Source organism: Zalophus californianus, chromosome 15 (genome assembly GCF_009762305.2).
Source record: "Zalophus californianus isolate mZalCal1 chromosome 15, mZalCal1.pri.v2, whole genome shotgun sequence".
NCBI classification, from domain to species: Eukaryota; Metazoa; Chordata; class Mammalia; order Carnivora; family Otariidae; genus Zalophus; species Zalophus californianus.
In genome coordinates this window covers 29,874,818-29,889,310 of record NC_045609.1, presented here as the reverse complement: position 1 = coordinate 29,889,310, position 14,493 = coordinate 29,874,818, and the positions used below count along the sequence as shown (strand labels likewise).

General features: G+C 40.9%; 1 protein-coding gene across 5 annotated transcripts in view; it reads left to right on the top strand.

Moving 5' to 3' along the window:
* Positions 1–14,493, top strand: part of DNA2 (DNA replication helicase/nuclease 2) — a 46,609-nt gene continuing 32,116 nt past the window's right edge. For 3 of the 5 annotated variants that reach the window (XM_027597025.2, XM_027597027.2, XM_027597024.2), the window contains exons 1-5: positions 1–142; positions 1,741–1,923; positions 2,775–2,958; positions 5,266–5,411; positions 10,287–10,418. In XM_027597025.2, the coding sequence (XP_027452826.1) occupies positions 72–142; positions 1,741–1,923; positions 2,775–2,958; positions 5,266–5,411; positions 10,287–10,418 (716 nt within the window). In that variant the 5' untranslated portion in view covers positions 1–71. Of the gene's footprint in view, positions 143–883; positions 1,149–1,740; positions 1,924–2,774; positions 2,959–5,265; positions 5,412–10,286; positions 10,419–14,493 lie in introns of those variants that run through there. The other 2 variants (XM_027597028.2, XM_027597029.2) reach the window with 2 other exon arrangements.

The following is a 14,493-nucleotide window of genomic DNA, read 5'->3' as shown; positions in this document are numbered from 1 at the left end:
TCTTTTTCTCGTCGGAGCTGCTGTGTTTGCCTGATTTTACCTGGCGACAGTTTGCGTTGTCCGCGCCTGCTATGGCGCAACTGGAAGAACTGGAGCTGCTGAAGAAGAGTCTCTGGGAAGAGGCTGAGCGGCCGGCGGATCTGTGAGCGGAGCGGAGGGAGGGTTTGGGAGCCAGGCGGGAGATTTGAAAGAAAGGAGCGGGAGAGGCCACACCTACGCCTCCGCGGAGCCGGGCTCGGGATTAAATGACTGGGCTCCGGGCGCCCGACGAGTTTCCGGAGCTGGGGTCTGCTTCGTAGTGTTCTCTTTGGGGCCACACTCGGGCCAGAGCCCAAAGACTGCTCCCCCAACAGTTCATTCTTTCTCTTCATATCACTTGCCTGAATTCAGGGAGTGCCAGCCACTTAAACGCCCTCATAAAGGGAAATTGTAACTGCTAGATGCTTTTCTCAAGGTTTAGTTGGGGAATCTTGTCCCAGGAGAGCTCTCTACCCTCAACTTGGACTAAATGGTCTGGGCAACCTGACCCACAATCATGGTGTGGAATTATTTTGAATTAATAATAATGATGCTAATTATTGTTTACGGATCTTTGCGTTTTGGGTTTTGATCAGCATTATCATTTGCGGAAATCCTTAAGGCATCCCAGCTGACCTCGGGAAATTCATGGCCTGAGGCTTCCTGGAGTAGGTGAATGAGGCGATTACGAAGTAAGAGAGTTTAGGGTTGGGTGTTAAAATTAGAGAGGTAATGACGTTGGACTCTGTTGTACTGTGACAAAGACTGCAGTCAAACTGGGAAGACTGATGGACTTAATGTTTTCTATTTTTTTTAAAGATTTTATTTATTTATTCATGAGAGACGGAGAGAGAGAGAAGCAGAGGGAGAAGCAGGCTCCCCGCTGAGCAGGGAGCCCGATGCGGGACTCGATCCTAGGACCCTGGGATCATGACCTGAGCCGAAGGCAGACGCTTAACCATCTGAGCCACCCAGGCGCCCAGGACTTAATGTTTTCTAGAACGATTAAAGAATTCTGCATAGTTTTCAGGTGGCTAGGATTAATGGATAAAAGTATTGTGAAGTTGACTTGCCCATTATAAATAAGAAATGTCTGAGTTACTCTATGAAGGAATGAGCTAACATGACAGGTATTAAGCTTGCTTTTCTCTGCGAGGTAGGGGCTAGTTGATTCTCACTGAGATTTTATAGAAAGATTTTCTTCATTAAATAGTAGTTTGGAGTAGATGATTTCTAAGTAGGCCTAAAGATTAATATAACGCTGTGACTCACAGTAGGTCTTCAGCAAACCACCCACACTATGCTTTTCCCTAACAAATATCCCTTTCATTTACAAAAAGGATAGTGTCCAAGACATTTCCTTTTGCTTGTACTTTGGGAAGGTTTGCATCAGTGGTAGGAATTTGTTATTTAGTATTTTTCAATTTATCCTTAATCCTCATTATCATGGGTATCCCACAGAGCTCCTCCTAAGAACTTATACAGTGTTTGGAAAAATCCATATCATTAAGCATGTTTTAAATGGCATTACTTCTGGGAAGTTTTTATCATAGGAATTCTGCTGTGCCCTTTCTTAATTTTTACCTATTTATCATAATGGTCATTATGATAAGCTTTCTAGAAGAAACAAACCTAGAAAATTGAGAAGGTTGGTTTGTAGATAAAGGAAATTGGATGTCTTCTTATTTCATAGTACAGTAGTTGTGTTTGTATATGTTTTAGATTTGAGAAGAAGGTGGAAGCTTCCTTTTCTAAAACAGTTCTGAGCCGAGGAATGGATAACCGGTACCTGGTATTAGCAGTCAATATTGTACAGAATGAAGAAGGAACCCATGAAAAACACCTAATCATCACTGCTTCCCAGTCACTAGAAAATAAAGAACTGTGTATCCTTAGGAATGACTGGTAATTTTTGTGTGACTTTGAGCACTGATCTGGCTTAAGGGTACCATCTTAAAACTCATCACATAGGCTTGTGTGGATGTTGCTGTAATTTAATTGTTAATAAAGGGAGTAGATGTGAACCCGAATTAATTTCATGTAAAAATTGTGCTTGTTATCTCAGCATCTCCAGCTCCTTATTCTGGAACTTGGTCTTTATTGTCATTTGAAAATTAAACTACAAAGGGCCTTATAAATGACTACTTCCAAAATTTCCCAGTACTTTTTAAGATTGCAGCTTTTCACTAAGAGCAAAATCAGTTACAGCATACGAACATTCTTAAACCCTAGATTTCTCTACTCAAGCAAAGTATGGTATGTGAGGGATGAAGGGGAAATGCAAAGAGAGTGGAGGTCTAATTTTTGTCTATTTAGGCTCTTTGTCTAGATAAAAATGATAAATGTGATTTTATTAACACATTGGGTTTGGCTTCATGCCTCAAGACTTAAACTGTAGATAGGCTAGAAGTCTTAAGAATGAGAGAATTATTACTGAAACAACCTAATCCATAATTGGAGCTATGTATTAACACTATTAAAGATTTGGTAGCTTTTGCAGTAGATGATAACATTAAGCAGTTTTCCTTTTTGGTATTTAAGGAAGACCCTCGAGTATTCTCAGGTATATTTCAAAGGTAGAAAGGAGTAGAGTGACTAGGAGTTGATTCAAAAGACTGCATCCTAGTATTAAATTTTTTTGAAAGACCCAGAAATTTACAAATACTATTCCTTCAGATAAAATATTCATTTACTTTTTGAGGCTTCCTTAATATGTTTAAATGTAGGAATCTATGTATACTTTGCTTTATTCGTAGGTGCTCTGTACCAGTGGAGCCAGGGGACATCATTCATTTGGAGGGAGACTGCCTATCTGATACTTGGATAATAGATGAAGATTTTGGATATTTAATTCTATACCCAGACATGCTGATTTCTGGCACAAGCATAGCCAGTAGTATTCGGTGTATGAGAAGAGCTGTCCTGAATGAAACTTTTAGGGTGAATAATATTAACAGTTAATGTTTCTACAGGGTTTTAGAGTTACAGAGCACTTTTACACTCTTTCTTTTTTTTTAAGATTTTATTTATTTATTTGAGAGAGAATGAGAGAGAACAAGCATGAGCAGGGGAAGGGGCAGAGAGAGAGGGAGAAGCAGACACCCCGCTGAGCGGGGAGCCCGATGTGTGGCTCGATCACAGGACTCTGGGACCATAACCTGAGCGGAAGGCAGATGCTTAACGGACTGAGCCATGCAGGCGCCCCACACTTTTTTTTTTTAAGTAAACTCCCATGTATCCATTTTACTGTTCTCAAACATTATTTTGCAAGTAAATGAAAGCTGAGGATCTTTAAAAAATATATCTTTATCACACAAAGGAACAGTAATTCCTTAAATTATTATAATGCCCAATTTATCTGTAGCGTCTTTTATCTTTTTATTTTTTTTTAGAGAGAGAGCGTGTGCTTGCGGGGTGGTGGGGGAGAGGGAGAGAGAATCTCAAGCAGGCTCTAGGCTCAGCACCGAGCTGGATGCAGCTCCATTGTGCAGCTCCATCTTATGACCCTGAGATCATGTGATCTGAGCTGAAATCAAAAGTTGGACGCTTAACCGACTGAGCTACCCAGGCGCTCCTGTAATGTCTTTTATTGAAAATATCTTTTTAGGGGCGCTTGGGTGGCTCAGTCGATTAAGCATCTGCCTTCAGTTCAGGTCATGATCCTGGGGTCCTGGGATCGAACGCTGATTCCGGCTCCCTCTCTCCCTCTGCCCCTCCCCCCTGCTTGTGTGCTCTCTCTCTCGCTTGTGCTCTCTCTCTCAAATAATCTTTTTTAAAAAAAGATATATATATATATATATATATATATATATACACACACACATATATGTATTTTTAGATTTTATTTATTTCTCAGAGCACAAGCAGGGGGAACGGCAGGCAGAGGGAGAAATAGGCTCCCCACTGAGCTGGGAGCCTGATGCTGGACCCATCCCAGGACTCTGAGATCATGACCTGAGCCAAAGGCAGACGCTTAACCAACTGAGGCACCCAGGTGTCCCAAGAAAATATCTTTTTATTCAGTTGTTTTCTTAGAATCAGTCAGAATCCAAACAAGGTCTTTTCTTTTTTTTTTGAAGATTGTATTTATTATTTTTTAAAGATTTTATTTATTTGACAGGGTGGGAAGGAGAGAGAATCTGAAGCAGTCTCTGCGCTGAGTGCACAAAGCCCGTGGCAGGGCTTGATCACATGACTGTGAGATCATGACCTGAGTGGATACCAAGGGTCAGATGCTTAACCAGTTGAGCCACCCAGGCACCCCTTAAGATTTTATTTTTCTTAAGTAGTCTCTAATTCCAGTGTAGGTCTCGAACCCACAACCCCAAGATCAAGATTTGCATGCTCCTGTAAGCCAGCCAGGTTCTCCCAAACAAGGTCTTTGTGTTAGCTTTGGTTGGTATGTCTCCTGAGTTTCTTTTAATCTCTATTGGTTCTGCCTTAGACTCCCCCTCTTTGCTTCAGTGCCATTTGTTGAAGAACCTGGGTTTTATTTGTTAAAAGAGTTTCTTCCTTTCAGGGTTTTTTTTTTTAAAGATTTTATTTATTTATTTGACAGAGACACAGTGAGAGAGGGAACACAAACAGGGGGAGTGGGAGAGGGAGAAGCAGGCTTCCAGTGGAGCAGCCACCCAGGCGCCCTAAAGTTTTTTTTGAGTAATATCTTTCACTTACATGGATTTAGGAGCTATGGCTTTATTGGGTTTTATTTGAGTAGATTATAAAGTGAAATTAGAAAAGAATATGTTAAGCGTTTGAGAATACATTGAACTTTTTCATATAGGTTACTTTTAATGATTTCAAAATGGAAATTACTGATTTTTAAAAAAAATAGCATGCTTGTAAAATCAGGTAATTCTGAATAGAAGAAAGTGAAAGTTGGGCACCTGGGTGGCTCAGTCAGTTGAGCGTCTGCCTTTGGCTCAGGTCATGATCTCAGGGTCCTGGGATTGAGTCCCGCGTTGGGCTCCCTGCTCAGTGGGGAGTCTGCTTCTCCCTCTCTCTCTGCCTCTCCCATGCTTGTGCTCTCTCTGTCTTTCTCTCAAATGAATAAATTAAAAAAAAAATCTTAAAAATAAAGTGAAAGTCATATATAATTTTACTAACTAGAAAAAAAATTGTTTAACATTTTGGCATTTGCCTCACCAGTGCACTTTGGCTGTGGTGGTTTAATAGGATAGGTAATAAATATGGGATCATGTCTATTAATGTGTCTTGTAGTAAAACATACGATTTTTTTTTTAATAGAGCTCTGATCCGGCCACGCGCCAAATGCTGATTGGTACAGTTCTTCATGAAGTATTTCAAAAAGCAATAAGCAATAGCTTTGCCCCAGAAAAGCTACAAGACTTTGCTTTACAAACTGTTCAAGAAATAAGGCATCTTAAGGAAATGTAAGTAGTTACAAGATGTACTGTAGGTACTATTTTTTTTTTTTTTAAAGATTTCACACATTTATTTGACAGGGAGAGACACAGCGAGAGAGGGAACACAAGCAGGGAGAGTGGGAGAGGGAGAAGCAGGCTTCCCGCTGAGCAGGGAGCCCGATGTGGGGCTCGATCCCAGAACCCTGGGGTCATGACCTGAGCTGAAGGCAGACGCTTAATGACTGAGCCACCCAGGCGCCCCTGTAGGTACTATTTTATTATAGAACATTCTTTCCTGGAATCTATAAGGTATTTGGTTATTAGACCATTAAATATAAATCAGAGTAATACTAGAATGCAGATTCAGGGTAGTAGTACCCCACTGCAGTTCTGTGAGGAGCTTCTGAAATTGCAGAATAGAAACTCCTGAGCTAAAAATAATCTGGATATTCTGTGCACCTGCACAATAGACTCCCTCAGCTGCTCTCTGAGGGTGTGAAAAACGTTTGGCTTACTTCTAGAAATGTGACATACTGTAAATTGTATGGGTTTGGGAGTCAGATGGACCTAGTTTTAAATTCTAGCTTTGCCAGTTTTAGGATTGAACAGGTTACTTAAAAATTTTGAAAAAGGTGATAATACCTATTTTGCAGACTTTTTGTGACAATGGAGAGAATATACATAAGCCCACAAATGGCTGATTGTTGGCATTTTATGAGTGACTACATGCAGAGCGTCAACATATTCTGCTGTTTCTTTGTGACTCTTATTGCAGACCATGTTTTTTCAGAGAAATATTTTTATTAGGGGTAATTTTGATTTCCAAACTAGTTGTAATTTTTCCCCAGATGTATTTCTCTTTCCCTGTTTATGTGGAAAATATGTGTTCCAAAATGCCATACAACTGATTTACTAATGACATGATCTATTGTCCTAAAAACATTTTCTTTTCTTTTTTGTTTTTTTAAAAAAGAATTTATTTATTTGAGAGAGCGAGAGAACGACGGAGAGAGAGTGAGAGAGCAGGAGCAGGGGGGAGAGGCAGAGGGAGAAGCAGACTCCCCGCTGAACTGGGAGCCCAACTCGGGTCTGATCCCAGGACCCCGGGATCATGACCTGAGCTGAAGGCAGACTCTGAACCGACTGAGCCACCTAGGAGCCCCTATTTTTTAATTTATGACGAACCTCCATACTGTTTCCACAGTGGCTGCACTAGTTTGCATTCCCCCCAACAGTACATGAGGGTTTTTGGGTTTTCCCCCCACCACATCCTTGCCAACACTTGTTTCTGGCGTTTCAGAGTTTTAACTTTTTTTTGTCATACCCTAATCAACGTACAGTGATACCTTTTGTGTGTTGTATTGATCATTGCCCTGAAACAAAACAAAACCTAGTAGCTTAAACAAACAAACAAAAAAACTTAGTGGCTTAAAATGACAAGTAATCAATTATCTCATAGTTTCTGTAGGTTAGGAATTCAAAGGTGGCTTAGCTGGATGGTTCAGGCTCAGGGTCTCCCATTTGGAGCTGCAGTCCTTTGAAGGGAGGATCTGCCTCCACGACGATATACTCATGGCTGTTGTCATGAGGCTTCAGTTTCTTGCCGCGTGAGCCTCTCACAACATAGCAGCTGCTACTTCAGATTAAAGGGTCTAAGAAGGTGAGCAAGCAGGAAGCCATAGTGCCCTTTTTTTTTTTAAAGTAAACTCTGCCCCATGTGAGGGTTGAAAACTCACCACCCCAAGATCAAGAGTTGCATGCTCTACTGACTGAGCCAGTCAGGCATCCATCCCATCAAGTGGAAACTTTTTAAAAAATTCTGAGACCCTAAAACAACAGGTTGAAAGTTCTTTTCTACCCTCTCATAGATCCTTCTATCTTATTACAGACCTTAGAACAAATTTTACTTTACTGTTTTTTGTTTGTTTGTTTTTTTAAGATTTTTATTTATTTGACAGACAGCAAGAGAGGGAACACAAGCAGGGGGAGTGGGAGAGGGAGAAGCAGGCTTCCTGCGGAGCAGGGAGCCCGATGCGGGGCTTGATCCCAGGACCCTGGGATCATGACCTGAGCCGAAGGCAGACACTTAACGACTGAGCCACCCAGGTGCCCCAGAACAGATTTTATTTTAAATACAGGCTCCACACCCAGTGTGGAGCGCACCGTGGGGCTTGAACTCACAGCCCTGAGATCAAGGCCTGAGCTGAAATCAGTGGTTGGATGCTTAACCCACTGAGCCACCCAGGTGCCCCCAGATTTTTATCTTCTATGCTTTACCCTCTTGTTAATACCTATAATAGTCTAGGCTTGAAGATCCTACCTTAAGTATCTTAATAATCTCCGGAAAGACCAGGCTGTTACATGTTGTTTTGCTGTGACTTGGCTAAAATTAAAAAGGAGAGGGCGCCTGGGTTGCTCAGTTGGTTAAGCGACTGTCTTCAGCTCAGATCATGATCCTGGAGTCCCGGGATCGAGTCCCACATCAGGCTCCCTGCTCAGCGGGGAGTCTGCTTCTCCCTCTGACCCTCCCCCCCTCATGCTCTCTCTCTCTCTCTCTCTCATTCTCTCTCTCAAATAAATAAATAAATAAAATCTTAAAAAAAAAATAAAATTAAAAAGGAGAATTTAAATGCAGAAGACATTAAATAACCAGTATGGACTGGCTTGGAAATTTTAAAGAGTCTGCTCTGTAAAAAATAAAACACTGGGAAGAACTTACCTAATGACATCATGATGATGAAGAATGGCTCCAAGATGGTTGGAGAAAGTTATTTAGGAAAAAATTACCCAATTGTGTAGGTATTTTTTAAAATAAATTATTATTCCTATAAAGGTTATAAATGTGTGTATACCATATTATAAGATCACAATAGGGTATATGGTACAAAGTAAGTCCTTTCTCCCTGCATCCTCCTTGTCACCTAGTCCCTCTTCCCAAAGGCAACTACTGTTTTGTTTTAAGATTTTATTTATTTGACAGCACAAGTGGGGGGAGCGGCAGGCAGAGGAGAGAAGCAGGCTCCTGACTGAGCAAGGAACCTAATGTGGGACTCGATCCCAGGGAGCCTGATGAGGGATCCAATCCCAGGACCTTGGGATCACCACCTGAGCTGAAGGCAGACGCTTAACCAACTAAGCCACCCAGGTGCCCCAAAGGCAACCACTCTTTATCAGTTTCTTGCATGTCCTTACACAGAGATTTCAAATGTTTATGTGTGACAGTGTGTGTGTGGATATGTGTACATACATATTTTTTGTTAGGTAAATTGTAGAATACTATGCACATTATTGTACACTTAAAGGTTAAGCTTGGTGATCATTCCATATTAGTGCTTACTGAGCTGACTTTTTTTTTTGAGAGAGAGAGTGGGTGGGGGGTGGTAGAGGCAGAAGGAGAGGGAGAGAAAAACTTAAGCAGGCTTCACATCCAGCCCAGCACTGAGCCTGTTGCAGGGCTTGATCTCATGATCCCAAGATCATGACCTGAGATGAAATCAAGAGTCTGACGCTCAACTGGTTGAGCCACCCAGGCGCCCCTGAACTGTCATTTTTAATTAATAATGGCATAATATTTCATTGTATGAATGTATTATAATTTATTTAAGTATCACTCTGGCATTTTAATCTTTGCTTTTATTAGCAATTGTATAAGAAATACCTTTAGGGGCCCCTGGGTGGTCCAGTTGGTTGAGCGTCCAACTCTTGATTTCAGCTCAAGTCATGATCTTAGGATCGTGGAATTGAGCCCTGCCTTGGGCTCCGTGCTCAGTGTGGAGTTTGCTTGAGATTTTCTCTCCCTCTCCCTCTGCTTCTGTCTCTGTTCACTCTCTCTTGCTCTCTGTATCTCCAATAAATAAATAAATCTTAAAAATAAAAAAAGGAAATACCTTTATATATCCTTTATTTCATACCTGTGAGGCATATAGTTGGGTTAAATACTTAGAAGTAGAATTGTTGGGCCAGAGAATATATGCGTTAAAACATTTAAAAAATCTTTTTATTTGGAAATAATTTCAAATTTAGAGAAATGTTGCAAGATTACTGCAGACAGTATCCATATACTCTTTACTTGGATTCACCTGTTAGATGTGTGTAGATTCTTTTTGTAAGATTAAGTAGTATACATCATGGTATATATCATGGGCTTTATACCATGAAGACACTAACTATAGAACAGGCTGAGCAGGGCCCTGGACATCCTGGTGTGCCCCGTGGGTTCAAGGGCACCCACTGCAATGGGCAGAGCTGGTCTTGCTCACCTTGCCTTTAGGCCTCTTCTCCCCACACAGCTTAATGGCTGGAGCTTGGCATATGGTGACATCCGATGGCTGTGTCAGGGGCGTAAGTGCTTGGTGTGGCATGTTGCTGCTAGCCAAGGACTTTGCCAGATTTCAAGCAGCCTTTTGCAAGGATAACCTTTGCCTCTGGTAGTCTGAATGTGTGATCATTTGGGGCTTTCTTATATTAGCAGTTGCTCCCCTGAGGAATGTCAGTTTCTCTTTCAGCTTGAGGTTGCTACTGTGCTCAGGGGAAGCAATCTTGGCAGAGCTAGGGTTGCTAATTTTGTCTTCTCTGCTGAATCAGTTCTTTTGGTGGACCGATAGGCCTCTGCTCTCTTCTGTTTTAAGGCTGAATAATATTCCATTCTATGTATACACCACATTTAAAAAGAAGATTTTATTTATTTAAAGTACACTCTATCCTCAATGTGGGGCTTGAACTCATGACTCCGAGATCAAGAGTCTCACGCTCTATGTTTTACCAACTGAGGCAGCCAGGTGCCCCATGTATACATCACATTATACATTTGTTAATTAGTTGATGGATAACTTGTTTATTTGGATGTTTTTGTCCTAAATTTTTTCATATTTATACTTTCTTGTTTAATCTCTTATTTTGCAGGTATCGCTTAAGTCTGAATCAAGAGGAGATAAAACAAGAAGTAGAGGAGTATCTTCCTTCATTTTCTAAATGGGCCAGAGATTTCATGCATAAGTACACTTCAGGTGACTTCCCACAGATGCAGCTCTCTCTGTAAGGAGCTCATTTTGTTTATGTGGTGTTCGGATGTTCAGATCAGGATTTTACTCTGTACGTTGAATTAAAGCTTTTTAAAGGTCGAGTTAGTACAACTAGCTTTTTTGTTTGCTTATTTTATAAATTATAGTCCTGAGTGTCTTTCCAGAACAAAAAATAATCTAATGAATAGAAATTCTACTTTCATTATAATAAAATCTTCTGATTTTTGTATATCAGTATGTTTTTAACATTTTTTTTTTTTGAAGTAATCTCTACACCCAATGTGGGACTTGAATTCAAAGATCAAGAGTTGCATTCTCCACCGACTGAGCCAGCCAGGTGCCCCTGTCAGTATGTTTTTTAAATAAAATAACCAATTTGTAAATATTCTGGGGGTCCTAATTTTGTATGTATTTCTATTACTATCCTATATGGACTGTGTCACATGTTGATTGTCTTGTGCATTTGCCTATATGTTCAAATACTGGGTTTAACCATTTAACTCAGTTTGGCATTTGGTATTTTATTGTTTTTCCCCTTAAAGAAGCATTCATATAAGTTTATAAGTAATACATTTTTTCTCTTTCATTGTTACTCATTCAGCAAATATTTATTGAGTGCCTAATATGTGCCAGGTAATGTTCTAGGTGCTGGGATTATCATAGTGGGGGTGGGGGAGGGAAAAGCAGCTGACTTCATGGGGCTTCTATACTACTGAACAAGTAAACAATGTGGGGGGGCGGACTGTGGTAAAGGCAGGGTAGAACAACCTAAGAAGGAACATAGAGTTGGTGGTAGTGGTGGTGGGACATATGATTTCCACTGAATGATTGTGAAAGGCCTCCCCAATAAGATGATGTGGAGGTGAAGCTGGAGGTGAAGCGTGAAGGAGATGAAAGAGGTAGCTGCGCAGCTCTCCCCAGGAAGAGCATTCCAGGCAAAAGCCCCTCGGGTGATACACACCTGCCAGTGTGGCAGGAGCAGAGTGAGGAAGGAAGGAGCAGAAGTAGCTTTCCTGGGGCCTCATAAGCCATGTCAGGACTCTGGCTGCTATTCTGATTAGATAAGAGGCCACTGGAGAGCTTGCTTGCACGGAGAGTTGTGATGTAATTTCCTTTTTTTTTTTTTTTTTAAGATTTTATTTATTTATTTGACAGAGACACAGTGAGAGAGGGACCTCAAGCAGGGGGAGTGGGAGAGGGAGAAGCAGGCTTCCTGCGAAGCAGGGAGCCTGATGCAGGGCTCGATCCCAGGGTCCTGGGATCATGACCTGAGCCGAAGGCAGATGCTTAATGACTGAGCCACCCAACCACCCCAGAAAACTTTTTTTTTCCTTTCTTTTCCCCTTAAGTGAGCAACATTTTCTTTTCAGCTTCCATTTATATATATTTTCTTGACCTTTCCTCAATATTCTTAACTATTTTATTTCAGAACACTTTGTGATCTGAATAACTTGTTTAAGATTTGTGCATCAGAAAGCTTGGGAACCATTAGTTCTTTGGACCAATTTGTTGTCTCAAGTTCTTTGTGGTTCAGAGAGAACCATACTGAGCCCGGATGTGAATCCCAGTTTTGCCACAATTTAGCTGTGTAACTTAACCTTTCTGTGCTGCATTGATCTGCATTGATCAGGTTTCCTTTATTTATTTATAAGTGTTTATTTATTTAAGTAATCTCTGCACCCAACGTGGGTCTTGAACTCACGACCCCAAGATCAAGAGTTGTTCTTGTTACTGAGCCAGCCAGGTGCCCCGATCAGATTTACTTTTAAAAGGATCATTCTGGCTGCTCTTTTGAGACTGTGTTCTAGGATAAGGGCAGAGGTAGAGAGACCAAGTTGGAGGCTCTTACAAGAATCCAAGTAAGGGATGTTGGTGGCTGAGATCACAGTGAGAGTTGTGGAAGTGATGAGAATCAGTTGCACTTTAGTCAGACGTTAGCAGTAGAACTGATAGTTTTGGATTGGATGTGGGGTGGGAGGGAAAGAAAAGGCAGCAGTGATTCCAGGGGGGGAAATGTGATGAGAAGGATATCAAGGCAGAACGGTAGAGGAGGATTTGGAGACAGGGAGTTAGATAGCTGTAGTGAGGGTTTGTTCTATGAGGGGACACACAGAAATGGAAGGGTAGCCAGAGGCTTATGTGGAGCTAAGAGAGCTTTGTTGTTGTTTTGAAGATGGGAGATATAATGTGTTCATATGCCGATGGGGAGGATTCCATAGAGAGGGCAGAAGTCATCATGAGAGATGGGAAAGGTCAGCTATGTCTTGAGTATGGGAGAAGGAATGAGAGTATACAAGTGGAAGGGTTGACCTATGGGACACTTATTTCTTGGTGTTAAAATCTCCCAAGTGGACTACTTCATCAAAGATATTTGGAAATTTTACAACCTTTTACATATTGCTAGAATTCTCTGAGAATTTTGTAATCATTTTAAAAGGTTGTTAGCAATGTTTAAATGTCCTGTATCTGGATTTTATTTTATTATTTTTTTAAAGATTTTATTTATTTATTTGACAGAGAGAGAGGGAACACAAGCAGGGGGAGTGGAGGAGGGAGAAGCAGGTTTCCTGCGGAGCAGGGAGCCCGATGCGGGGCTCCATCCTAGGGCCCTGGGATCATGACCTGAGCAGAAGGCAGACGCTTAACGACTGAGCCACCCAGGCGCCCCGTCCTGTATCTGGATTTTAATTATTTTTATTTATTTTATTATTATTTACAATTCAGTGACTTTTAACATATTTGTAGAGTTCCGTAACCATCACCACAGTCAGCTTGCCAGGATTTTGATATATATTTTAATAATGGTAGTTTAAAAAAATGAGGCTTACCGTGCTTTTAAGAATTGGGTTTATTTTCCATATTCTTTTTTTCTGTAGTGGCCTTAAATTTACCAGTACCTCCCTCCCTTAAAAAAAAAAAAGCTATAATAAATGGGTTTAATTTATAAATGCTTCATTCTTTATTATTTCTTTGGAGCAGATTGCCTATGTCTAGAATAGAGTGTGGGTCTCAGTGCATTAGTCTTCACTGTGATAAATAGATAAATGTTTATTAAGTAGTCATTCTCCTGATTTGTTTCATTGTTTTGTAGTATTTCTGTCATTCTGGTCTCTATTGATTTTCTGTAATAATTACAAACTTAATTTTTGTTTTCTGTTGTTCCTAATTATTTCTTTATCCTTATTTACCTTCCCTCACTATGCACCTTTCTTGTCCTTCCTTATTATTTATTTTGGAGTAATTTAAATTTGCTTGAGAATTAAAGTTGTGGTGGATATCCCTTTTCCTTGTTGTTTCAGATATTAGCTTTCCTTTTACTGTTTAATTGTTTTAGCATTTTGTCTGCATGTTTTTTTCTTTTGGTTAAGATTTATTCATTGTTTTTGCAGTGATAAGCTGCCATTTTCTCATCGATTCATGGACTTAACCTATTCGGCATATAGGTATTCCATGCATTGGTCCTGGTGTTACAGGGAGACTAAAACCCTCCAAGAACTCTCTACTGGTGGTAGTTGAAAACAGACCTGGAGAGCATTGCTTAGAACATGTAGGGCAACAGAAGAGGCATGGAACTCTGGCAGCTAAGAGTGGGCTGTGTAAGGACAGAGGGAGAGAGGAGTAGAATCCATCGAATGAGGCTGATGATAGACCAGCAAGGAATTAGGTAGCCTGGAACAAGTATATCAGGAAGCCAGGGAAACTGGGATTCAGAGTTGTCTTTGGCCTGAAAGGGATTTTTGAGATCAACTCCTAGATTTCAAATAAGGAAATTGAGATCCAGTGAGTGGTGTGACTAGTCCAGGTTTTATATGAAGAACCAGTGGTGGGGTGCCTGGGTGGCTCAGTCGTTAAGCATCTGCCTTCGGCTCAGGTTATGATCCCGGGGTCCTGGGATTGAGCCCCGCATCGGGCTCCCTGCTCCGCGGGAAGCCTGCTTCTCCCTCTCCCACTCCCCCTGCTTGTGTTCCCTCTCTCACTGTGTCTCTCTCTGTCAAATAAATAAAATCTTTAAAAAATAAATAAATAAATAAATACTAAGAACAAATAATGCATTTATAAAAAAAAAAAAAAGAACCAGTGGTGGGGCT